Source organism: Camponotus vicinus, unplaced genomic scaffold (genome assembly GCF_025532165.1).
Source record: "Camponotus vicinus isolate PSW18456_S1 unplaced genomic scaffold, iyCamVici1.0 SCAF_12, whole genome shotgun sequence".
Taxonomy (NCBI): domain Eukaryota; kingdom Metazoa; phylum Arthropoda; class Insecta; order Hymenoptera; family Formicidae; genus Camponotus; species Camponotus vicinus.
Genome location: NW_028141948.1, coordinates 656,774 through 683,860, shown reverse-complemented (window position 1 = coordinate 683,860; position 27,087 = coordinate 656,774). Strand labels below are relative to the sequence as shown.

The 27,087-nt window shown below is 37.2% G+C and overlaps 2 protein-coding genes across 19 annotated transcripts; one reads left to right on the top strand and one right to left on the bottom strand.

Moving 5' to 3' along the window:
- On the top strand, nt 1-12,019 carry Dlg5 (MAGUK family member discs large 5). 10 transcript variants are annotated; one of them, XM_083085279.1, is made up of 14 exons: nt 2-777; nt 979-1,175; nt 2,033-2,050; nt 2,398-2,548; nt 2,763-3,114; nt 3,202-3,621; nt 4,300-5,346; nt 5,657-6,281; nt 6,435-7,742; nt 7,910-8,933; nt 9,080-9,333; nt 9,440-9,669; nt 9,880-10,099; nt 10,465-12,019. In XM_083085279.1, exons 1-14 carry the CDS (start codon nt 698-700, stop codon nt 10,569-10,571), a joined length of 6,033 nt encoding a protein of 2,010 aa, XP_082941405.1. In that variant the 5' UTR covers nt 2-697; the 3' UTR covers nt 10,572-12,019. The 10 variants fall into 10 exon arrangements, with proteins under 10 accessions (XP_082941401.1, XP_082941400.1, XP_082941405.1 ...); XM_083085278.1 differs by having other exon boundaries at nt 6,432-7,742; XM_083085275.1 differs by having other exon boundaries at nt 1-777; nt 4,303-5,346; nt 5,657-7,742.
- Nucleotides 12,020-19,492: 7,473 nt separating this feature from the next.
- Spz4 (Spaetzle domain-containing protein 4) lies at nt 19,493-27,069 on the bottom strand. Of its 9 annotated transcripts, none has more exons than XM_083085268.1 (10): nt 26,593-27,069; nt 26,020-26,407; nt 25,210-25,522; nt 24,373-24,580; nt 23,940-24,191; nt 22,672-22,853; nt 21,868-22,020; nt 20,856-21,701; nt 20,373-20,495; nt 19,493-20,004 (listed from the first exon to the last, which is right to left on the bottom strand). In XM_083085268.1, the coding sequence occupies exons 5-10, from the start codon at nt 23,961-23,963 to the stop codon at nt 19,749-19,751; spliced, it is 1,584 nt and encodes a 527-aa protein (XP_082941394.1). In that variant the 5' UTR covers nt 23,964-24,191; nt 24,373-24,580; nt 25,210-25,522; nt 26,020-26,407; nt 26,593-27,069; the 3' UTR covers nt 19,493-19,748. The 9 variants fall into 9 exon arrangements, with proteins under 9 accessions (XP_082941394.1, XP_082941395.1, XP_082941391.1 ...); XM_083085269.1 differs by having other exon boundaries at nt 26,736-27,069; XM_083085265.1 differs by having other exon boundaries at nt 24,983-25,522; nt 26,020-27,069.
- Nucleotides 27,070-27,087: the final 18 nt, after the last annotated feature.

Below are 27,087 nucleotides of genomic sequence, written 5' to 3'. Positions count from 1 at the left end.
CTCAACATCGGTGACCGATCGCAGTCGGCGCTCGCCGCCCGCGGAGTTTACATTGCGTGTACGCGTATACCGACGACAAGCGTAGAAAGAGAGAGAAAGACGGAGCGTGCGGAAGGCACGCGCGCAGACATACGGCGGGCGAGGAGCAAAATGGCTAACTGTCAGATCGGATCCTTCTGTTGGCGCGGCAGGTGAGCGATCGGCCGGCGCGATTCCTCGACGTGTGTGTGTGTATACGCATGTGTGTGTATGTGTGCATACGTCATCGCCGGGCTCGGGAGACGTGAAAATTCGCGAGATGTCATCGTGACGGACGTAACATACCGATAGATACCCCGGATCGAGGGATCGATACTCGTCGCTTCCCTGGTGACGACGACTCTCCTCGTCGCGAGTGCGTTTCCCGAGTCGGGGCGAGAGATCGGTAGATGGCGAGCGAGAAATCGGCCGACCCGACGACGAGAGTTTCGGAGTTTCGGATACATCGACGCGCGTAGATCCATCTATTACGTCCGTTCGAAAAACATACGTCCTTCCCCCTCCCCTTCTCTCCCATGTGTGTCGCGCTCGGTTGCTCGGTCAGTTAGTCGGGTCTCTGTGTGCGCGCGCGCGCGCGCGCGAGAGATCCGTCTCTCTCTCCCTCTCCCCCTCTCCACCCCCGACCCCTATATATCCTTCGTTAAGCGCGGGAGAAGTGATGCGTAAGAAAATCCCTTGGATGATACACGCCGCGCGACACGTGTGTTGGGATGTAAACGACGGCGACAACGGGAGGAGGTATGTACGTATTATACGTCGATGATACGTGTGTATGTGTGTGTATGTCGCGCGTCAGGTGCATATCTCTTCCCCCCCCTCCTCCTCCTCCTACATCCTCGTACACACACGTACACGCGCCATCGCTGCTCCATAGTGGCCATAATGTCATCCCGAAGGCTGCTTCTTAGTAATTTACAAAGGGTTCACTCTTGCGTGAAGTACGACAGCGTACACTTTTCCAGGCGATACCTGCCCCGCTTCGCACTCGGTCGCTGGCGTACGAGGACGAGCGCCCGTATTGGTAGATGGTAATCGCGCAGCTCGCGCTCTCTCTCCCTCTCCCTCTCGCTCTCGGGAACCACCGCGGAGAGCCATGGCTTCTGGTGCATCCTCCTTGGACAGTGCTGGAAGTAGCGGTGAGTGGGACAATTTTTATTTTCAACGCCTTTCTTCTTTCTTCTTCGTCTTTGTTTTTTTTTTTTTTTTTCCCACTCCTCTCCTCCTTTGTAGAGGAAAACCGGCCACCGCGCTCGCTCGATAATGTCTCTCCATCGCGTACGGCTAACGTCAGCGCGTCATTGTATTTTTAATTACGACGTCAGGACGACGCGTTATCGTTCCCGTCGTCGTCGCGGAAATATTTTTATCGGAAAATTAAACTCGGCGAGAGGCAGTCGAGGACTCTCCTGCACGTCCGAGCCTCTTGAAATATCCGTTTCAGAGTAATAGGAAAAAATTTGAATTTTTCTTCTACGTTATTATAATTTCCATTTGTTTTCAATCTAATTGAGATTCTAATGTACCATTTCGCTGCATAAATCTGTCTTATCTCAGAATAAATTTGCATATATAGCTTCTTGAGGAAAGAGAGTATTGCTGTCAATGAATATTGAATGCAATGGAATTAAAGATAAAGTGGATAGAGATATTACATCATACAATTTGGAATATTGTTATTGATTTTTCTCGGTTGAGGGAAAATAATGAATCACGCTGTATACTTATATGCGTGACCTAGAGTTTCTTTCCTGGTGAAAGCTAGCGAGACCTCTGATTATGTTGTTCCATCTACTGTAACAAGCACATTTCAGACTTTTAAATTTCATTGTGAAATTTTAACGCGCTGTATTCGGGCATTATTTGTACTTTTACTTGTACTGATTTTACTTGTGCTCTCCTTTTTTTTTTCCTTCTGTTTGCGCTTCTCTTCCCTCTTTACATGATCAGTATGTACGTCTTGAAGTAATACAGGTGTTTATAATTAATTTTCCAGATGGTGCACTTAACATGGGTAAGAATTATTTTTAAACAAGAGTTATAAAAATACATGTGCATATATAGACACATCTCTATGTGGACATCGCATCTTTTTTCAATAAATTCTCAATGTGATCTCCTTTTGTCGCATTATTATTATGCGTATTGCTTAAGAATGATTACATTAGTTATACATTGGTGTACAACACACATATCTTTTTCCTCTCTCTGTACATGTATATTTTTTTTATTTATTTACTTTTGATTTATCACAAATATTACATCAGACAAATTGTATTTTATTTTCACGCACACATTTTATATTGGGTTACATCAATTATGTTTTTGACGTGTTTGCTGTTGGAATTGACATAAAACCAGAGGGGGATAGCGGAAGTTACGGCAGTGTTGGAAGCCCGGTCGGTGGCCCCGAGTGTCGTAGTGCCGAATTTGACGGTTTACAGGCTCAATGTGATCAAGCGATACATCAGCTTCAGCTACTTAGGCATAAGCACTCCGATACCATAAGACGGTTTGTTTTGATTTTGTCTCGAATCTTTTGTCTCGCTCTCTGCTGCTACATCCCTTTCCCCTCATCTTTCATCTTAGCATGTTGGTATATTTTTTAGTTACATACAAATGCACACATTTTTCACATCTTTCTCACGTACGCTTAAAACTTCGCTTTTAGGATAAATACCATTCAAGTGCATTAAAAAAAAACCACAAAAATATACAAAACACAGGTGTGAGCATACTATGAAGGAATTGGAGTATTATCGCGGGCAACATATAGCAGTCATGAATCAACTGGAAGCGACTTCCCAAGAGAGCTCCGCGTTACGGGCGAAATACAGTGATCTCGCAAACGACAAGCAACGACTGGACCGGGAGGTGCAGACTCTACAGAAAGAACTGTCGGAACTGCAGCGCATACAGAACCAAGATGTTCTCGTCTCCGATGCCGCGGGCAACGATTCTATGAACCAACATTATCTATCTGCGTTACGAAAATACGAAGCGGTTAAGGACGAATACGATTCCCTCAGGAAACGATACGACGACTTGATTGCGTCGCATTCCTCTGCAGTTAACAAGGCAAGTATATCCAATAGCGTTACCTCTAACACGTTTTGCTCTGGCAACAAAAATTTATGCAAAATTGCGTATGTATGATAAATACAGCTAGAATTGTCGCAAGAAGAGGCTAAGAGGCTCAAGAAACAATACGACAGCGTCTTGGAGGAGCGTAACAGTGCGGTCCGCGAGCGTAACGGTCTGAAGCAACAGTGCACCGCCGCGATTCGCCAGTGGGACATTGCATTAAGAGAGAGAAACGAATATCGCGAAGCGCTAGCCAAGGTGCAGCAGCAGCACGAGGAGGCGGTCAAGGAGATCAATCAGGCGATGGTGCTGCGCATGAAAGCCAGCAAGGATATGAAACGACTTACCGAGGAACGAAATGCCGCTCTGCAAGAATACAGTCTAATCATGGGAGAACGAGATACAGTCCACAAGGAGATCGAGAAGTTGGGCGACGACCTCACGCAAGCGTACACAAAAGTCACGTATCTGGAAACGCAAAATAAGCAGCTCATGGACGAAGTAATGAAAATATTAATTTAGTCTCTTATTATTCTCATGTTCCCCTTCTATTGATGTTTACACAGAACTGTAAGATTTTTGTTTTTATGAATTATTAACATACGCTTAATTAACTTTATTATATATTTGTTTTGCAATTCTATTGTATTTTTTTCGCATGGAAAGCGAGGAGAGGTAGCTTCATGTTATAGATCAGTTTTAATCTCTTTCCAAACAGTTTGAGTATTTAATTTCGAACTTTATCTTGATGTATTCTAGCATTGTTAAAATTTTTTACTATTTTCCAAATTTGATCGATTAACCAAGATTAAACAAGAAGTAAATTTATAATTCTATAATTATCTTTTTGTAGAAATCTTTAATATGCACTTTTTATGCACTTGTCGCGAGTAATACAAAACTGTCGTTGCATAATTTTTATGCGATTTCTAGAAATTGAATATTTATGCTTATCACAATATTAAAATGATAGTAAAGATAAAAAGAAATAAACTCTTGCATTATTATGCATGTCTATTTTCCAAAACTAGTAAAAACTAATAAAAATCTTATTTTCTTGGATCATGAAAGAAATTTGAATTAGATTTTATTGGAGAAAAATCTGAGACTTACATTATTTATAGAAATGAACGCGATATCTTGTTATACACAATTACATCGATGCTGATTTATTTGCAGAAGAAAACGTTGTCTTATCAAGTCGAGACGTTAAAGAGGGAAATCTCGTCCGCCTTGCAAGACAGGGACGAAGCTCTGAAATTGTGCAATGAGTTACAGCAGAAATTCGGTGAACGTGATTACACTGGCGAAGGTTCCAACAGAGACTATAAGCATCGTTTGGAGTTGAACTCGTTCAGTCGCGAACGTGATAGCGTCAACAAAGAAGCCGAAAAGGAGACAAACCCAAGGGATGCAACACGAGATAAACAGCGCATGGACAACTTAGAGCAAGCCAACTTGGAGTTGGATAAACTCAGAAAAACCGTGGATACGTTACAGGTAGAGCTCGAAGAGGCTATTCAAGAGGCCGAAGTATCGAAAAGAAGGAGAGACTGGGCCTTTAGTGAGCGTGACAAGATAGTGTTAGAGCGAGAAGGAATAAGAAGTCTGTGCGACAAGTTGCGAAAGGAACGCGACCGCGCTGTTTCCGAATTAGCCGGCGCTCTGCGTGACTCCGATGACATCAAAAAGCAACGAAACGAGGCGTCAAAGGAGTTGAAGGATTTGAAGGAAAAGATCGAAACCAGCCAGTTGACGCAGATTGATGAGAGCAACGATTGGGAGATGATTCCTATTCACGTGGAACCCGGTAGAATTTGCTTGGACTCGGATCGCGATGACCTGGGATTGATCCTCGTCGGCGGCCGTGACAGTCCGTACTATCCAAATGACACTGGTGTCTATGTTGCGCAAGTGGCTCAGGGTAGTGCCCTCGACGGCAAGCTACGTCTAAACGATTGTATCGTGCGAGTGAACAACGTCGACTGTACATCTGTATCGACGCGCGTGATCCTAGAAACTTTGCGTTCGTCTACCGTGAATCCAGTGACTCTGATCGTGAAGCGACGCCGGATGACCAGACGGCCGTTGAGAACCACGCAGTTGTCGATCGGTTCAGTGCCACACGGCATTACTCTGGAACTCGGAATTTACATCTCGAAGATATCGCCCGGTAGTTTGGCTGCCAAGGATGGAAACCTCGCCGTAGGGGATAGAGTATTAAACGTAAGTAGTTATATAGAAGAAATTGCTCTAAATTTATATCTTATGTATTATTAATTTGTATAATTTATTGATTGATTTATAATCTCATAAAGTGTCCAAGCATATAAATATTCTTTACTCTTTTTTTATTTTGTTAGACTAAAAAAGATTGATTAAAATAAATAAAGCTTAAAATTAATTCACTTTAGTTTATCTTAATTTAAAAAAGAGAAAGAAATGATTTCTGTGATGGAAATATCCTATATATATTCTACACACATACATAAAACATGACATTTATATTATATTAGATTTTAAAATTCATTTTTAGATTAATAGTAAACCGATGGATACTGTTACTACGGCGCACGAAGCGATGGCAATTTTAAACGATGATACCGTGGACGTGTTAACAATCACGACATTGAAGGGTATTTCAATACCGTCTGTCGCTAGTTCGGAAACAATGGGGTTAGATGGTTTCGTGGAGAAGCAAAAGATGGTAAACAGCTGTTCGCAAACCGAGCAAGAAAGAATGATGTTGAAAGCTTCGTCGGATGATTACGAAAGGCGATATCTATCGACGAATTTTGCTGATCGAAACGCCTATAAAGCCGCAAAATCCGTGAGCGGTGAAAAGTCGAGCGGCATTAGCAACGCTTGGGACAACTTCCGAGAGAAGATTGACATAGTGCGGGGACGCAAGCATAGTAAGGAGCGCGACGACAACAACAAGAAGAAGGGTCACCGTAATTCTAGTCCGAACACGTTCGAGCAGGAGCAGGACGCGATAGCAGAGCTCGACTCGGTGATCGACAGCTACCACAAGAAGGCGAGCAACACTAACAACAATGGCGTACTGAAACGCAGCAAGCGACGCGGCACAGAGAAGGTCGAGAAGAACGGCGGCACATGGCCGAAGGCGCGTGGCGTGCCCCTCATACAGAATGGGACCGGTACTATATTGCACCCACGCAAATCGAAAGAACGTTTCCCCCTCAGCGCCTTCTTACCGAAATACGATAATTATAATTACAATCGTATCTCCAATCCCATTTCCCTCACCAACTTTTCCAATGTCAATAATCGTCATACCGTTTACAAAGCAGTGGAGACGCCGCTACCGACCTTCACCAAGACTGGACAGCAGCTCTTTAATCAGAAGTCGTCATCGTTCACTCCGGCGGTGCAGTTCAAGGACATCCCGATCGACGGCGGCAGCAAGAAGCCACCGTCGACGGAATTCGAGAGCAGCGCGTCGGAGACTGGACGACTCGGTTCCGGGCTGGCGCCGTCCGAGACCAGCATCGACTTCTCGGTCAAGTCCGGCGGCGTCGGCCGCGATCTCGACTCGTACTTTGCGAACAAACGGCCGCAAAAGTATACGACCGGTGTCGGCGGTGGCAGTAGCAGCGACACGCAAGTGACGACGGACACGCTGCAGCACAATCGCGTGCACTCGCAGCTTTATTCATCGGGTATCGGCGGCTCATCTACGTCTGCCACGTCGACCACCAGCGGTCCGGCATCGCGCCAGCAAATGGCACCCGGTAACTTTCCGTTTCCCCCGCATCATCCGTATGCCACATCGTCGCACTCCCATCCGCATTCTACGCAGCACCAGACTCACTCCTTACCCTCGCGCTATCCATCGCCGCCGTCGCTGCCGTCCGCGCAGTCCGGCGAATCGATAGGCCTGCCTGACGCACGTACCTACTGTTTCGAGCCCCCGTACAGCCCCGGACCAGGTTCGCAGACCACAGTGACCCCGGTGGCCACCTTCGGCCATCTGCACTCTCCCTCCGTAGATTTGCACTATCACAAGTCACGCGCACTGACGCTCGGTATACCCTGCGACACGCCCACTTACGGACATGGATACGAAGGCGGCACCTTACCTGGTCGAAAAGAAGACCAACGCATTCGCATACCGTCCAACACCAGTGTCACGTCCAAGAGCAGCGTCGGCAAATTGTCCACCGGTAGCATAGAGAGAACGTCGGAGCGAGGCAGTCCAATGCCAACATTCCACGTAGAAGTGTTGAGTCCCGGGACTGGTAGCACCAGTGGGACCGAGAGCAGCAGTGGTACCGTGAGAGGAGGCAATCAGCATAAACGCGCCAGTATGCCAGAGTACTGCTCGCAGTCACGTCCAGCGCCCGGTGAACTACGCAGAGTACACATAGACAAATCTGTGGAACCGTTGGGTATTCAGATCTCGTGTCTGAATAGTGGCGGTGTATTTGTCTCCACTGTCTACGAGCACAGTCTGGCAGCGCAAGTCGGCCTGCAGATTGGCGATCAATTGTTAGAGGTTTGCGGCATCAATATGCGGAGCGCGACCTACCAGCTGGCCGCCAACGTTTTACGTCAGTGCGGTAACTCAATTACAATGCTGGTGCAGTATAGTCCGGACAGTGAGTATTGTCTTTTGCGCACTAAAGCAAATAATACAATCTTTGTTGAAAGGCGCACTTTAGAATCTCTAGCATGTGTTACGTTAACGGCATGATTTGCGCGCACTTTCTCAATTCCTCTTCTCATTAATACATTTCGATAATACAAAAACATTCGAATTTTTCAGGATATTTTTCTGCTTTGGCTTTCACGTTATTCGGAATACGTGTCTCATATAAACGGCATTTTTCTTTGCAAGAATACACCGAATTAGAGGCGGGTTCGTCCTCGAGTTCGTCGGAAGCCGCCGACGGAGCCGCGGCCGGAAGTCGCAGCGGCTCACCGACGCCATGTAACAGTCCGGAAGCGCCGCGAAAGAGCACGATGGAAACGTTGGAGCCAGTGGAACCGGAACGCGACACTACTACTATTACCATCACCACCACTACCGCCGCCGCCACCGTCACCGCCGTCACTACCGCCGCGCCCGTCATGAGCACGCTACGCGTCGAGCGGGACATGCGACCATCTGCCTCGTTGGACGTAAGGAGCACGCAAGAGCGACAGCGCGAGATGCGACCGTCCGCGTCGCTGGACATCAATATTCGCAAGCCGGAACTACGCAGTGCCGCTACGCTGGATCGTTTGAGCCGCGCGCAATTGCAGCGACAAACCGCGATGAGAAGTCCCACGCAGGAAGAGTTGAATCGGAAACCACCTCCACCGACTGGCGAGCCTAGATATCTGCTGATCGAAACCAGAAAATGCTCGAATCTTGGTATATCGCTGGTGGGCGGAAATGGCGTCGGTATCTTCGTGCATTCCGTTCAACCGGGTTGTCTTGCCGAGGAGGGCGGCCTATTTACCGGCGATAGAATCCTGGAATATAACGGCGTGGATCTGAGACAAGCGACCGCTGAGCAAGCCGCTCTCGAATTGGCTCGACCGGCAGATAAGGTAACGCTGGTCTCCCAATATATGCCTGAACGATATAACGAGGTGAAGGACAAGCCGGGCGATAGTTTCTACGTGAAAGCGTTGTTCGATCGAACCGGCGAGGTGGGCGACAGCCTGCAGCTGCGTTTCAACAAAGATGACATTCTATACGTGGATAACACAATGTTTAACGGAACGCCGGGCCATTGGCGTGCATGGATAGTCGATCAGACCGGCCGTAGACAAACTTGCGGAATAATCCCTAGCAAATTTAAGTAAGTTACATTTTTATGAAATCAATATTGTATACAACATTTAAAAAGCAAAAAGAGAGAATATATGATGCATTTTATTTTAATCGATACGTAATTTAAACTGAGAGATTTATGTATAAATAATTACTATTGTTATTCTTATACAGAGTTGAAGAAGAGTTGCTATTACGACGCTCTCTGGGTGATTTAGAACAGGATGCTGGCAAACGTAGCAACACGAGCGCGAGGAGAAGCTTCTTCCGACGAAAGAAGCAACAACCACGTTCATCCAGCAGTAGAGACAGCACTAAAGAACTGTCGTCGCATCTCACTGGAGCCCACTTGGGATGGTACAGCGATAGCGGAACGTTGAACGAAGATACTCTTCCAGCAAGTTATCAGCGCGTTGAGAGGCTCGATTGTACGTACTAACTTATAATTCCTAAGTACGATAATAATGTCACAATATTTACGCAGTATATCTTTTAGACACATGTAGTATAATAATGATTTACTATTAATAACAGATCCCACCTTGAGACCTGTGCTGATAATCGGTCCGCTTAGCGAATGCGTAGTAACGAAACTTCTACAGGATTATCCGGGACAGTTTACTAGATGTCTAGCGGAAGCAATGCATTGTTCGCAGTCGACTTTGGAGCAAGGCTTGCGCGATTCGCTCTACATAGATTACAGGAAAAAAGGCAGCTACTTTGAATGCACGACTGTACAAGCTGTTAAAGATATATGCGAGAAGGTAAAATATGTATGTGTGTATATGTGTGTGTGGGTGTTATTTGTTGAATAAATGATTATTATAAATAATATTATAAATATATAATTAATATTATATAAATAATATGTAAATATGATACCGTGTTATATATAAATAGTAGTAATAATAAAAGGGGGAAAGGATAATTGATAATATTATTTAATAATAAATTTGTATTTATATTTGTTATAGAATACACACTGTATTTTGGATGTGTCGATGGCTTCCATCGAGAGGCTTCACAGACATCAAATTTATCCTATCGTTTTGTTGATAAAATTCAAGGATAGAACGCAAATTAAAGAGGTAAAAGATTCCAGATATCCGAGCGACAAAATCAGTACAAAGGCCGCGAAGGAGATGTTTGAGCATGCGCTCAAGGTAGAGGCAGAGTATAAACACTACATCTCTGGTAAGCAAATCATGTTTCTAATTTTATTTGTGTGCATAAGAGAAATATGCGCAGTTTATATATATCTTGCTGTTATTTTGATGTCACGAAATATAGAGCAGATTAGTTTAATAAATTAAATGTTTTATGTTTGATTATTATATTTTTTTTTTCTTTTTTTTTACCTCGAATACGTACTATCAATGTATTGCAACATAATTTACAAAAATGAAATATTAGTAATGTAGTTTGATATAGATTAGATGGAAAGTATATATAATTCAAAGAGAGTAAATGAAGATTGTTTATTGCAAAAAAAAAATATATATTATATATATATATATATTGCAACATATATATTGTTTACTCAATTAACAATATTTCAGCCGTGATTCCTGCGGGCGTGAGCGTGGCGTATATATGCACGCAGGTGAAAGCCTCGGTAGATGAGGAGCAAAGCAAAGCGCTGTGGGTTCCTAGAGGGGGTCCCTGACACAAAAGGGGGGGCCCCCACAAGCCGCAGTGGAAGTCAATCTAAATTCCACCAGGGGGCCCTTACGTCGTGCACGTATGCAAAGAGATTTGCTACGCAAAATCAATTATATTATTTATGGTCTCTTGATTTTTCGGAGGAGGATGCGATGCAGTTCAGAAAACCTCCATTTAACGAAGAACTTTTCATTGTGCTAATCGCTCAATTTGGTTGTGATAATACGAGTTTCTACGATCCATTTTGCTTTAGCGTATTTAGCTCGTTAAATTATCGCAATCGTATAAAACAGGTACGTACGCGTGTATTTCAGTTTCTCTGTCGCATTTCTTTAAGTTGCTACTCCAAACACTAAATCACCATGTCGTGTTTTAGTTATATCGATTTGTTTTGCACTATCTGCATCACTATATCAATATATATATATAGTTCACATCTGTGTAATAATCAGATCTACAAAGTATATAAATTCATATTGAGGGAGATTATCTTTCGCGTCTTTTCGGAATTGGCTTTCCAGAAAAAGTAGCTAGTGAAATATTATATAATTGGTGCTTATTTATTTTTTTGATTTTTTTTAAATACTCATTCATCGTTATTCATTAGATAAATATATCAAATAATTTATGTTTAATAATCAGTTTGCTTTTCGATCTTTGATCGCGTATAATCAAGCAATGCAACGGGAAATGCAGCTAATAACTTACGAAACCAATAATTCGTACGAGACCATAAGTGGATCAGTGTAAAAATATTCGTCGTATTATGGCCCGTTAGAAAATTGGTGGATTAATATTGACAAACTGTCGATTAGAAAATAAATTATATAGCCGTTTCTTTCGATGGCTATTATATATTATTAATTAACCCCTCAAACTAAAACTAATGTACAGAAGAAGAGAGAGAGAGAACAAAATTGATGGAAAATTGATTATTTTATGTAAATTGTTAAAAAAATATACATATTTTAGCAATTTACATATAAAAATAGTATTTTTTTTCTTTTATATAGATATATAAAAAAAAGAAAACACTACTTATTTGTAATTAATAATTAAGAAAATTTATGACATTAATATTTAGCTCTCTCTTATAATTTAAGCTTTGTATATTGCTTTATATTATATTTCTTAACTGTGTAAAATAATTGAGAGAAAAACTCCTTGCGCGTATGTACAATGTTTATTAAAGAAATGTTTGAGGGGTTAAGAAAACTTTTAAATTAAGGAATTGATAAGAGAGAGTAAAATGTAAAAGTGAAAGGATGGAATTGACGCAGGCTCAATATTCTATTCTTATGCACTGGATTGTAAATATCGATTTATAATATCTATAATAGCCAAATACGAAGTCGGTGAAATTGAGAAACTAACACTTGTTATATTTAATAACGAGTAATTTTCATAACAATACGCACGATTGTTTTCATACATCTTGAGATTGGAATTTTCGTGAATTTACACTACCGCTATTCTTAAACGAGCTTACATATTTCGTATGGTGCGGTTATACGAGTTCAATTTATATGTATTCTTAAAGAAAAGAAAACAAATCACAGATCGAAAAATCCGCGAAAGCGGATACATTTATCTTTGTACGTTCTTACATAATATTATTTGTAAATACGATTTTTCTACAAAGAGAGAAAGATACACACACATATATATATATATATATATATATATATATATATATATATATATATGATTTAAGAAATATTTTTTAAATCAATATAATTATATAATTTACGATCGTTTAGTATGTATCAGTTAACCGTATCTGTACCTGAACTGTTATTTTTTTCATAATTTGATAGATACGTCCGACTATTTTGAGGATAGTAATTCGGGCGTAATTTTTTTTACGGAATAATTAATACACGTGTGAGGAGGTGTATCCGTAAAAATCTATATATGATACACGAAAGGGATGGAACATTTTCTTCTTTGTCGGAAATCTTTTCGACATTACGAGAAATCAGCTTTTCTCATTGCGAATCATCTTCTATAAATGCAATTAGAAGCAGTTCAGTACTTGTGATAATACGATATAATAATCATCTACGTGAACGAGGATCTAGAGATATATATATCTGTCACGGATCACACATATAACGAAGAGCAAAAACAAAGAGATGCTGAGAAACGCGAAAAGCGAGCTTGTTGGTTTCACGCGAGACATTTTGTTTTCCAACGAGACAATATCTAGACATAAGTTAGAAGCGAGACCAAAAACTAAAGGAATACTAACGCTAATTCGTAAGGATTGTGATTAAATTTACTGGTACTGCATTATAATAGCGTGTGTGGCGCATTTAATACAAAGAAGCAATAGATATATACTTTTTGATATATTCAGGGAGAGTATTTGCCCTGTGCAATCAATGTTTTTTTTCAAATGTTTCGCACGCGCTTGTGTATTTAAATGTGTATAGGGACCAAGGCATTGGTTGGTGTCTTTTTGAATGAAAAGTGAAGAAAGGAATCACACTTTACCACGAATAATACAGAAACTTTCAGAGATAGTGGACGTAAAAATTTATATATCAACGAACGATTTCTAAAAAGATATTTTTCTGGGAGGGAGGGCAAGAAACATGTTTTCTTTTCCAAGTTTGAAAGTAAAATATGTAACATACATATATCATACGTAAAATTGACTCTTTTAAACTGGAAATTGAATTGCTCTCTCTTTTCGAATAACATTTAGCGAATGGCGAAAACAAAATTTCAATGTGTAAAGATCGAGGAATAATCGGAAACACTCGCGAAACGAATCAAAGGCGAAGAACGAGGAGAACGAGAAAAAAAGAGAAACTTGGCGCTGTTATCATTACTCTCTCAATCACACAGCACTGTGATACATATAGCATATTACTCCTTCGATGACATATCAACTTAAGAATCCTTTTACACATATATTATACATATACGCGATATAAAACACATATTTTGAGCAATACTTATACATATAGATATATATACGTTATACACAAACGTGTATAACAATGCACTTTCAATTTTTTATTGTAAGCACGTCATTTTTCGATACAAAAAATTAACTAAATGTACGCGAATATATAACAGAGATATAGTATCAGCGACTTTGGGGACAAGTCGAATCCAGCATGTGTCACATTAAGCTGCAATGGCTTGAAATTGATCGGTAGTAACTTGTAATTCGCTTAATCGAATCAAAAGCCAATACAGCAATCATTCAATAATCCTCCTTCGCAGTAAGAATTGCAAAAGTTATTCCATGTGTATTATCTCATAGAGTTCGATTTATTCCTTGCCCTCGTTCACGCTGAGAGCAACAATCGCGAAACCGCGTTATTATTCTTAATGCGTGGCTTCGCACAGATCACGACTGATCTTTAGTATTCTACGATATGCCACCTGCCTCGATCGCACTGCAATCGTCCGATATACGATAAATAATAATCAGTGCTGTCTATCGCCGTTCTTTCTATATACCGTCACTATCTCCTCGCCGTACTGTCTATCTGTCCTGTCAATTTATATTAACTTTATATCAATACACATTACCGTAAAAAACGGGCAAAATGATACACGCAACTTTCTTTTTTCTTCAAATGAATGACGTGTCGCAAAAAGAAAATTATTCATGTGTCTTAATGATGTTTATTATATATTGCAATGCTGCAAAAGAAATCTATTATGTAAAGATATTGATTGAAAAAATATGACACTTGTTATTAATTTTAGATACTGATTGAAAAAATATGACACTTGTTATTAATTTTTATTTTGTAATTATATAGAATGTCATACATTTTTCACATTGACGAATATATGTCGTAATTAATATTTTTATTAAATGTGTGTGTATATATATATATATATATATAATATATATAATATATATATATATATATATATATATATATATAATAGATTTATATATTATATATATATATATATATATATATATATATATATATATATATATATATATGTATTGTTCGCTTTATATGTCAGGTTGTCTACTCTTTGAAGAAACATGAAGAACCTGGAATTTTGAAGGATTTCTTTAATATATGTGTGAAAGATCAGGGAATTTTTTATAAGCTTTGAGTAGACATCCTGTACATATATATTGTATATATACATACATATATATACAAAAAACATAATTTTACTAAATTATGTTAATCATTAGAAATGGAGCATTTTTATTTACACTTTTATTATTGCAGAAAGGAGCAAGTATTATTTTTCGATTAATTTTTTGGAATTTGTAGAGAGAGAGAGGAACTTAAAGGATCGTTGTTTTTATACAAAAGTGGTGTATTATTTTGCCAGTTGACGGATTCTTAGCTAAGTGAAAATACTTGTTCGTAGTTTGAAGTGTGATATTAATTAACGCATAATCCGAAAGTTGACATACATATTAAGCATGCTCGTAATTTTCGCATGAAATTGTTCTTCGTTTACAGAAGGATAACTTTGGCACTATGAATGGAAATTTTTTTGAGAAATAAATGTTTATCCGGTATCTCTACCACGAAATAGACTGCTCAATTTGCGCTTGCGTTTACGCTCAAGCACGCGAGATCAAGCTCGCCGTCATCTATTCTGCCCATTATGATATTATTATTGGTAAAAATACGTGGAAGAAATATAAGGAAAATACTAGGAATGATTAGGAATACCAAAGTTATCCGAGGCAAACTTATCCGGATTATGCTATACGTGAAAAGCTTCGCGACTACAATATTAATTATTAAGGGGATATGCAGGGTGCATTCACTTCTCACGTGTCGACATAAAAGATAGCTGTTCTTAGATCAGGAATAAAATCGCGAGCCGAGAGAAGGACATATGTATTATAATTATCTAGGTATATCATTACTTTTGCAGGCGAAAGTAACGAGAGATGAGACGCATTTTTAATTGCGCGCAAAGAAACGCGAATGAATTTGAAGTAGAAATTTATTAGAGACGGGAGAAAAAAAATGTTATGCGCGACAGGCACAATATATAACTGGAGAGATTTGTGTGAGCAAACATTAGGATTTTTTTTTAACAATTTTTAGGTATTTCAGAAATTTTTCCGCTGACTTTTTCTAAAGAACAATCATCTTCTGAAACAAATGTCTGATGAGACTCTTGGATTCTTGCGTTAGTTACAGTTATATCCCAGTAATTCAAAATCCCAGTGTGCACGTATTTCTATCTTCGTATTTCCCTTTCTTCTTTTGTAAGTAAAAGAAAACCGAGAATTTAACTCTTCTTTGTGCGTATCTGTTTTAATCGTAATGTCGTTGCAAGTTATAGAGGAGAAGGAAAGAAGTACGGTTGATTAATTCTGGAATGACTTTGCAAAAATATTCCGCTCCAATTAGCTTGGTACGATGGGGAAAAGCTACGGGGTTCGTGCTACATAAAGTATCATTACGTTATTGGTAATTAATAACAGTGATCGAAAAACGCTGATAACAATAAGAGTGAAACATCGCTGCCGTGCAGGATCTCGATAACGGGATGTCACATTTTTTGCTGACCTTATTATTAAATAGATGAAGGAATGTAATAAAATTTTTGAACAACTGCTCACACATACCGTCGAACTTGCGACGAAATTCATCGTTCCTGCTAATGTTTATAAATTATTATCCAATGTTCTCGACGTGTGTTTCACAGATATATGATAGCGTGTAGTCGATAGCAACGTATATATTCACACAGAGTTATGATGAGATTTTATATTATAAATAATCGATTTATATACGCGAGTTACTATTCATTAGAATTCGACGTTATTATAATGATATTATTATTATGATATAAAATGTTTCGCTTTCTTATGGTAAATGCCAAATTTAAAAAAAAAAAGTTGCGCATTTTTCTGAAAGCGAGGATATAAATTATATAATATGATATAAACAATAATGAAATATAAAATATGAATATTCACAGATAATTCGTTTTAATATATGTTATTAAAAAATTTTTATCTTTTATAATAATAAGTGATTTATTTAGATACAAAGCGCATTCGAAAAAAGGAATTGAAAATTATAAATTTTTATGTTAATGTATGCGAAGAATTTTAATTATTTAATTTCGATAAATTAATATCACATAGGTGCAATATAATTAAAAGGTAATTCTTGCATTTGTATTAAAAAGCTTTCGAAAAAAATTTTTCTTATCCAATTAATTAATACATCTTTAAGGTTGAGGGTATATTAAAATTAATATATACGTTATATTGAGAGAGATCGAATTAGTAGAGATGTATGCACACTATACGTCATGTCAATGTAACATGAAATATTCTTATATGGATCTCAACTAGAGCAATGACATGGATCGATATTTAAAATTTACTTTTATATATAAGAATATTTGATGTTACATATAGTGTAAGAATTTCTTAAGAAAAAGAGTTTTTTCGCACGTCTCTGCTTTTTGGAAGAGAAATCTGAGCAAAGCGATTATTCATTTTGCGATCAATCATCAAGCGATTTTTATATCTGCGAAAGTGATGCGAGTAGCATAGTTTGAGGAAACTTTTCGCTGTTAATTCTATTGGATAAGAATAAAGACGAAATAATAGGCAGCTGATAATACGTAAGCAATGTATAGAGAACTCGTCAAAAAGTGCAATGATCAATACGCATTATATGAGTACGAACAGAGATTTGTGATTGTGCCAAGAAATAAGAGATATTTTTTATACAAATTGGTTATATAGTCTTCCGCAGAGTGTGGCGTTGCAACTCTTGACGGAATGCGAAATTAGTATATAGACAATCTGATGATAAAACTAAACTATTTCGCGCTGATACTTACAGCGAAGAAAATGAACGTACTCGAGATAGCATGGGACATTTTGTTCCAATTAAGTGTCACGCGTCGAAAATGAAACGTCTTTCTCTCATTAGAATATAATATAAAATTGCGTCTTCCCCTCCTTAACTTTTCTCTTCTACCGTACTTTTAATTTAAAAAAAAGAAACTGTTTTTCTCATTCGTTCAGATTAAATTGTTATATAATAAAATCTTTTTATAAATTTTACTTTTACATATAATTTTATCTTGTAAATTTGATTATCGTATTTTATTATATTTTTCGTTTTACTAATTCAAAAGGAGGCTCGCCTCCTTTTAGCATACATAATTAATATAATATTTTTTGTGTTAAATTCTAACACGAAAAGGGCGTTGACGAATGAGATTTATGAGATACATTTTTCGAAGACGTTTTATTTTCTTCTTCCTGCAATAGTTTTGATACCAAATGTTTTAGCTGGTATTTAATAAATATACATACACTTACATCTCTTACTTACTACTATATGACGCGTTATTACACGATTACACATACGTAAAGACGCGTAAATTTTATGCGTAAATATTACAGAGTGTCGCGTATCCGAATACGAAACATCCTCTGCATTATATATATATAACATGTACATATATACATATATATTACGACGGGATACGAATAATATGACGTTTGTAATACCATGTAATGAATGTGTACGACAAGACATATAATCGGTATTATTGTATTCACCGCGCCACCCACTAATGCCCGAAATAGAAAAAAAGTATTAACGTTTTCAAGATCGTTACTGTTTGTGAACCTTCTTCTTTGTAAGACACACAACGTTGTCGGAGATATGTAAAGGAAGTAAGAAAAATAAAGTCAGATATATAACTAAACGACCGCACTATTTTATTTTATTTCGGGATAATCTACACACCAACGCACGCATGAATTCTACTGGTTAATTATTAATATAAATTAAAGAGTTTTTAAGTTGTGAGAATAAATCAAACAATTATTAATAACTTTAGATTACAGAAATATCTATTAAATAATGCACAAAGAACGATTACGAAAACAGAAGAACATGAGTATAAAAATATTTTATTCACGAGCCTTATTTGTACTACATATTGAAAATATATATATATTATTATATTGAGCGTTATATATATTATTATATTAAGTTTTTAGCTTAGCGTTGACGCGCGAATACATGGAATAAATATATGTACATAATCTTTTAAAATCTCGAAAAAGTACATCGATTAGTGTGATATGTGTTTGCCAAAGATTATATAATAGTATTATTATTCGTTAATTTTTTTAAATAATATTTTACGCACTTTGCTCTATTATATTTGTTATCATTCTAAATATAAAATAATTATGTTAAAAGAGAAATCTTAGTCCTTGGCATCCCTCTTTTTTAAATTTTTATAAATTTTAACTTTTTAAATTTAAAAATTTAAATTTTAAAAAAATTTAAAAAAGGGATGCCAAGCGGACTATAAATTACGATTTTTCTAACATAAAAGTGGCTATAACTCGGAAACGACTTATTTCCGGACCTATGTTTATGTAGTTTTTTTCCTTCTTTTTGGGTGCCGAATCACCTCCCGAAGTATTGCGGGCGATTTTCTAGGTATATTATATATTTATATATATCGCTATCTCTTGTTTGAATTATTTTATATGAATGATTATGAAATAAGTTTCTTCAGACAAAAATGATTTTATTTTAATTTAATTTTATTATTTTTTATTATTGTATTATTTTTTTATCATATATTATGTTTGCAAGAATAACTTTGCCAACAAGAATTTTGGATTAACGAAATCTTGTACAAATCGCTTTGATGGATTATAAACGAAAATATAAACAAACAATAAAAAAGTATTTTTTTTATCTGTTATACATGTATAAGAGAATATGAACTTTCTATTAAAATTTAATCATATTTTTCTCTAACACACTTTCGATTAGAATTATCTTTCTCTAGCTTCATTTATCATAAAATATTATATAATATCAATATATAAATAAATATATATAATATATATATAAATATTTATAAATATGCTTTTCATAAATATTTATAAATATGCAAAAAGTTTCCTATGCACATATATTTTGTATATAAAACTTTAATGTATGAAAAATATTTGGTACATGTAAAAAAATATATATTTCGACAAAATATTAACAATGATAAATATTAACAATCACTATTGAATTGAACAGAGAGATTTTTCCAATTAAAGAATCGATTTGTAACTGCATTTTCTAGAATTTTGCGTACGATTTTATCTAGCGGGACATTTTTATACTTACGTTGTGTTATTTGGCGATCGGCCAGCGAAAAAACAATTAGATCACGGATAACGGTCCCGCGTTGGTGGTTGTATCTTGATTCGTCGCTTGCGCGAAGTGCGTGGTGAACGTGATGTCACTCGATGAAACTCTAATGGCAGATCATAACAACGGCAGACACAGCAGCTTGGAAACTTGAACCAATCGCTGAAAATTCCGCGACATTCATTATTTGGATCATAAGCCAACAGCCGATGTAGACGATACTGCTGCTCGCATCTGCACCCGTCACGACAATGCATTTGCTTGTTCTCGTGTCTGCAATCGAGAAATGGAAATTCAAGAGACAAAAAAAATGAGAAATAAGAATTCGGCAAAGAATGGATAAAACATTTTCTAAAGTTTTTCTCTAATACTAAAGTAATTTATTTTATAGAAATGGATAATTCAGTTTAAGGTAAAAAATTTTATTATTCAATCATTTAAAATTTTAAGCATTTTGAAATCATGTTTGTCTAAATATAATATAATCTGATACAATCCTGGCATTTTAATCGTACAAGGTCTTTTTTTACAAATTTTAGGCACAATTTAAAATAATTTTATAAATATCTGCTAAGTAATATTTTTCATGGGTTTATTTTTCGTTTCTGATATTTCTCTTGTCCAGAAACGATGACACTTACGTGCACTTCTCCCAATGTACATATTGCTCGAAGGGATAGAGATTAAGAAGAGCCAAGACCTCACCGCGAGTGTTGTTAGCCCAAAATGGTGCCACAACTTCCTCTTTTACTGGACAGGCGTTTCTGCAAAGATAGTAAAAATTGGTGACTGAATGAAATTATATTCTCATAAGAGAGTCTCTTATATTTAATATTGATTATATACTATATTTTATTATATTTTTTTATAATTATGTACTTTTGTGGTAGTTTTTATCTTTTTTTCTCTTTCTTCTTTAAAAACTTTGTTAATTGCTTTATATGTAATATTTTTAATATAATTTTCTTTAAAGATCTTTAAATAAATTTTTATACAAATCTTTTTTAAACATTTAATTAAAATCTCAGGTAAAAAAATTTATTTTATTTTAATTTTTCAATTTGATAAGTCGGAATTTTAATTATGAAGAGAGATAAGAAGAAGTATAAGATTATTATACTCACATTCCTCTAACCTTCAGTACCGGCTCATGATCCTTGGCCGCGACGTCCTGATAAAGTTGTCCACTGACACTTGCTGTTTCGGCCACGCTCGATGGTCGATACTCGGGACGCGGTCTAAACTGTTGTTGCTCATTGCTTGCTGCAGCTACTATGTCTTCATGTACAGTTGTCTTCGTAGCAGCGTTAAACATTTCCGCTTCCTCATCTCGATCGGTTAATGTTTCCGTGGAGACGATACTCGTTGTCGTTGTTTCGGCTGATTCCAAAGTTGTTTCTTTAATTGTTGTTTCTTCTGATTGCACTAGCACTTCTCCAAGTTCCTCCAGGTCTTCGTCGATTCTATCGTTCTGCCCGGGAATCTCGTTAATGCTAAAATTTTGTTCTCTGACGATTTCAGCCACAGTAATGCTTGGCAACGCTGTTGTCGTGTTATTCACCGCAACATCATCATCATTAGCAATCTCAACAGTGGTGTTTGAAAACTTTGAAGATATTGTTACGAGAGATTGAATCTTGATCTTTTCTTGTTTCTCATCCATTACAGTAGTATTAGACACAGGTGTTGTCAAGGATGGCGTATGCGTATCAAAAGTCGTAGCACTGGTCGATGTTGAAGACAAAATCAAAGATGGAATCTTCGTGCTCGAGACAGTCGAACTGGTGATTTGTTCAGTGGATCTGAAGTGCGGTCTAGTGTATTCGCTGAGCTTCGGAAATTTGTTCAGTCGTTTGGCGATAGGATCATTAAAGGAACGACTGGTGAATCCGCGACTCTCGTCCTCGTTCGCATTAAATTTTGACTGATCATCATCAATCAATTCATAATCATTGTTATATTGAAATTGTCTGAAAATCGCACATGAGATAACAATTTAAATTTATTTCCACAAGATAAATTAAAAAAAGAAATTAAAATATATGTATTAAAGTTTAGAAATACTCAAAAATCAAGAAAAAAAGCAACTAATAATAAAACATTGTCGAAAGAAATTGTAAGAGAAAGGAGATCTACCTTAGATCGGCGAAATAATGATGGTACTCGTCGTACTTGAATTCAATATCATTCTTCTCGAATTCCGTTCGCAGAATATTGATGTAACTCTCGTCGCCGTACATGCGTCTCATCAATCCTTGATTCTCTTGCACGAATCGACGTACTGCGTGCCTGTAAACGAAAAACGGAAGAATAGGATTACACTAACAAAGCATAAAAATAATAAAACGCAATAAAATAAGTAATAATTGACAAAACAACTAAATAGATTTTTTTCTCATATAAGAATCTTTTAACTAGTGTGAGAATTACATATCTTATTCTGAATAAAAATGACAATACAATATGTAAAACATTAGAAATAAAAACTTACTTTAATAGACAGAATCAATATATTTCACATGAAACCTAATTTTTTAAGAGCATATTTTTTCATATTTTCATATCAAAGAATTTTCTTTTTCTCTTATTTTTCTACTTCTCTATTTATACGAAAAGTAAAATAAAAACAAAATTAATCACTTGAAATTAAGATGTTATATAAGAAAGAAGAAGATATGTAAATGATATATTATATTCGAAATAGAGAAATGATATGGAAATAAAAAAAAAGAATTTAAAAATTAAACCGCGTTGATCTTAAATTTCAATTTTAAAGCAGATACTTCTTCGATCTATTTTGATTTTACTTTTAGACGACATGTAACGCTGAAACTTTCGCCACACCGTCGTCCGCGCGCGTACAAATGTCGGACGGGCGAAAGTTGAAAGAATATCAATCATTAGGAGCGGAAGAGATATATACGCAAATGGACATAGTACCAAGGATAATTGATACCGGCGATCGTGCACCAGTTCTGTCGGCGAAAGTCACAAGGTAGATCCTCGTGGTAGGCGCGTCCCGTGCGCGAGTACGGTTTGCTGCAGGCCGAGGACGCGTCGTATCCGAACGTGCTTGGCCCGCCACCGCTGCTTTGACATTTCGTCAACTGCAATGCAATCACCTGCAACACGAGTGGTCAAATGCTTCATCGTATGTAATTGAACCTTTTCTTGCTCGATTTTAAAACTTGAAAAGTAGAAGCAATGCATGAGCTGCAGCGATTGACAGTTGCGTTTATTAATTATATTATATCATGCTAAGTTCAGACATTTCGATCTCTAGATTTGGGATTCTCTTCAGAAAAATATAAATTAAAACATCGAGAAAAAAAATTAAAATGATATTTTTTTCAAGTCGGCGTAGAATATGAAATTAAAGTAAAAATTCTATCGCATAAACTGAGCGATTTTATTTATACAATTACTGTTTTAATTCTTCTCTTAATAAAAATTAATTGCTTAATAAAATTAAATACATTAATTAATAAACGAATTGAAATTTGAAAAGTTTGATAAAGATCTTAAGTAGAAGATTTTTCGATTTGAACAGACATCGACATTAAGATCATTGAATCTCTTTCAGTTTCTTTATCTGTTCACTTTAATCCTTAGGAGAAAAATTAATTGAATCGAAAAAAAATAAAGAAAAAAATTTAATTCGTTCTAGAAATTCAAACGTAGTAATAAGCTCGTTTCATATCTCACAGACTTGACAATTATTTAAATGACTAACAATAAGCAGAATTAATTAAAAATGATGATAGAGGTAGAATCAAACGGCAATTAAAACCAAGTAATCCGCAAATTAGGCGATCCCGTAGAAACGAATACTTCCTCTTTCGATTCATCCATCTCTACAAGTAATTTAACACGTGACAAACACTTTGTTCACTCATCTTCACAGAAAATGAAAGCAATAAAGAGTTGACCTGAAGCAGAAGCTCACCAGAAAAACGAAGGGCGCGATCGCTCTCATAACTCGCTGGTCCAGCGGCTGGACCCGCGGTTGAACCGTGACAATCGACTATTCGAATCTCTCTCTCGCAAGGTCTCGGCTATGTCACCCTGCTACGCGCGAGGAACGACAACAACGGCGACGGCTGTCGGTCTCATTGATGGCTTCGACGACGAAGGTGCGGCGCGGCAGAAGATGCGAAAGGCGCGCGGCTACATGACAGACGGCGATGCGCACCTACCTATCTACCCACCGTGCTCAAGCAGGCCGCTTTCATTACTGTCCGTAATCAGCCGCGGTCCGGTCGTCCGCCCATATGACCCATACCGATGTTTTTCACGTGGAAGAAAAAGTGTAGCCCACCGCATACGGGAGAGAAGATGCTATACGGCACGCAGTGGCGGCCGATCATCTCGCCTCGCCCATGTCCTGATTCCAGTGATTTCCGGTCAGACAGGAGAGTAGACGAGGCGATCGCAAGACGGCAGGTCTCCGATACTCCTGTCTAGAAGGAATAGAATTGAACATTTAAATATTATTAGAGTGATACATAGTCTTTTGGAAAAAAATATTGTATATATTAATATTTTAAGTGTAAGATGAATATTTTTGTCCTATAGAATATGAAATATATCGCCTCTTTGATAGGGCTTGATATAATCTTCGTATAAAATCAACAAATATACATTTTATGCTCATGCTCTGCTGAACATTCGGCCCTGGACGAAAGGAGAGTCCAGGAGAAAGACGTAAAACGAAGAGAGGACGAAGGTGGAGGACCGACAGAGCGCGACTTCGCCGAGAGTAGGTCACGCCGATGGATACCGTTATAGTTGCCGCCGTTGATCTGTGTCACGAGGACCCCGCCAGTGACGTAGCCCCTGCTGGTTACTCCTGGAAAACGAAGAAAAATCTGAACGCTGATGCGTATTCTTGCTCAGAAAAGAAGAAAGCTTTCATCCCTCTCCCTCTCTTTCTACTATTTTAAAACCTCCAATTTCAAAATGAATTTGCACGCGTGTGATATCGCAAACTCGCGCTGCTTCTAAATTTCCGTTACCGGAATACTTGAAGAGGCAAAGTCTTCTCATCGAGATAGCTTCACATGATATCTCCTTGTCGTTTAGATGAATTTTTCGCGCGATCGACACGTGATCGTCGTTTCAGTGGTTGACGTTTCAGGAAACGTCAGCCGCTACGCCGCTGAGCGTATTTACAAAAAGGCGCCAAGAGAGAGACGGTCATATAAATGGATTTAAAGTTTACAGCGAGACTCGCCGCGCGTGGTCTACTGACCTCGAAAGCACTGTCACTGCATAGAGCGACTCTTTCACTGAATTTTCTCGCTTCTAGAGGCGAAGGCGCCTACGAATCTTTCGTCGGTGTCTTCTCTATTTCGCTTTTGAACGAACAGCGTTGATGCTGTTTTTGCAACTTAAACTCTTTTTGAACTCGCAGGCGTCTCAAGTGTAGCTTAAAATTTTTCTTCTTTGTTTCTAAATATCGCAATGCGATTGTATTACCTTCGCAAACGTGATCCGCTAATTACTCGTTTGATGTTTCAACTCGCGGTTGAAGGCGATAATTCCGTTAGCTCCGAATAGCATTGAATTATTGGAGCATCGTTTTGCACGATTGCTGCTGGGCAAAATACCAGTTTGCCGCGATGCAAGGAACGCGCTGCTTCATGCATGCTACTATACATCTTCTATCTTTCGTCTCTCGAGGCAAAAGGAAAGCTAGTCATCGAAGCATCGTCTCGTAGTAACTCTGCTAACACGTGCACGTGTGTCGCTTTAAAACGAATAGATTCTCTTAAAAATTCTTCTTCTTTGTCTGAAAAGACAGAGTATTCTTAAGAAAAATATATCGATTAGTAAATTAAATTTTTACAAGAAATCAAAATTAAATGAAAATTTAAAACTTGCTCGATCAAAATATATCGAATTATTATAAATGAATAAAAAGAGAATAAAAAAAAACAGATAAAATTTAAATGGATGAAATAAAATTACAATTCTAAACGTATTGAATAAAAATGTACAATTATTAAATTGTTAAAAATGAAACTTTCTAATTAAAAATTTAATAGATTGTTTTTTAATTTATTTTCTGAATTTAATAGATTGTTTTTAATTTATTTTCTGAAAATCTATAATATATGTTACATATATCATAGATTTATAATACTAACAATGAATTTCAGAGAATGCAGCCTATATAAACAAACTTTGTCGCTTTCTGTTAATACAATCAGAGTCATCTGTATTTATTCTTTGCTACTTTTAAAGCAGCATAAACTTATCCTTAGACGATAAACGACACTTAATTACCCTCATTAGATGACGCTGCAATCATTTTCTGGAAATATTATCTTAAACGTACATATTTCGCTTGAAGATTCGCTTTGCAATCGATAGAGTGCGCTTGAATCGAATTTTTAGATCGTTCTTGCACTGATTTTTCGCTTCAAGATACTTCAGAGAGAGCTCGACGTATAAATCACTATGGAAACGACAATTTGCGAGCTTCTCCTTCGTTTTTCATGACCTAGCGCTCCCTTTCTCTCTTTTTCTCGCTCTCTATCCTTCTTCTCCTCTATTCGCAACCGTCTTTAGAGTCTTACCTCTCGACAGCGGTGCTCCGATTTTTCCTGTCAAACTCAAGCCTCAAAGTCACGATATTTTCGTTATAATCCAATCACTCTCTCTAAAAAATATCCTAAAAAGATAATCAAAAATTTTCATTTAATTCAGAAAAAATAAATGATTAAATTAAATAAAAATAAATAATTTTTGATCGATAACTGCGCGATTTTTCTTCAGTCATGAAATTGACCACGTGTCTTTCTATATACGTTCTATATATATTATAAAATAAAAATTTTGAAATAATATTCTTCCTACATAAATTGTTTCAATGAGACGTTTGACGACTGAGATCCAATATCGCGCGAGAATAAGCTTTTTATTTATCAAAACTACCGTTGCGTCCTTCCTTACAATGCCTACAGTATTTTCCTGACATTCAGGATTTTCCTTACATCTACCTGCGCGTTATCGTTGCCTCTTTTTCTTTTCTTTTTATCATGAGAATTTTCTCGGTTTCTAGAGACTCTCTCTAAAGTCCCAAGCGGTTCGCAAGCGGACCTAGAGATCTAATATATATATTCGTATATATTACATTGACATCGTATACGATATTTATCGCGCACGATTCGTGGTAATAAAATAATATTCAGGATGCAAGATGTATAAAATATAGTTAAAAGATATGAGAAATTAGTGATGCAAATTTCTGAGATATTTAAACTATTGACTGAAATAGTTAAATTATGTAAAGCAAAGTTGGAAATGATAATTAAAAAAAAAAAGATACATTAGTCTATACTATTTTTCTGT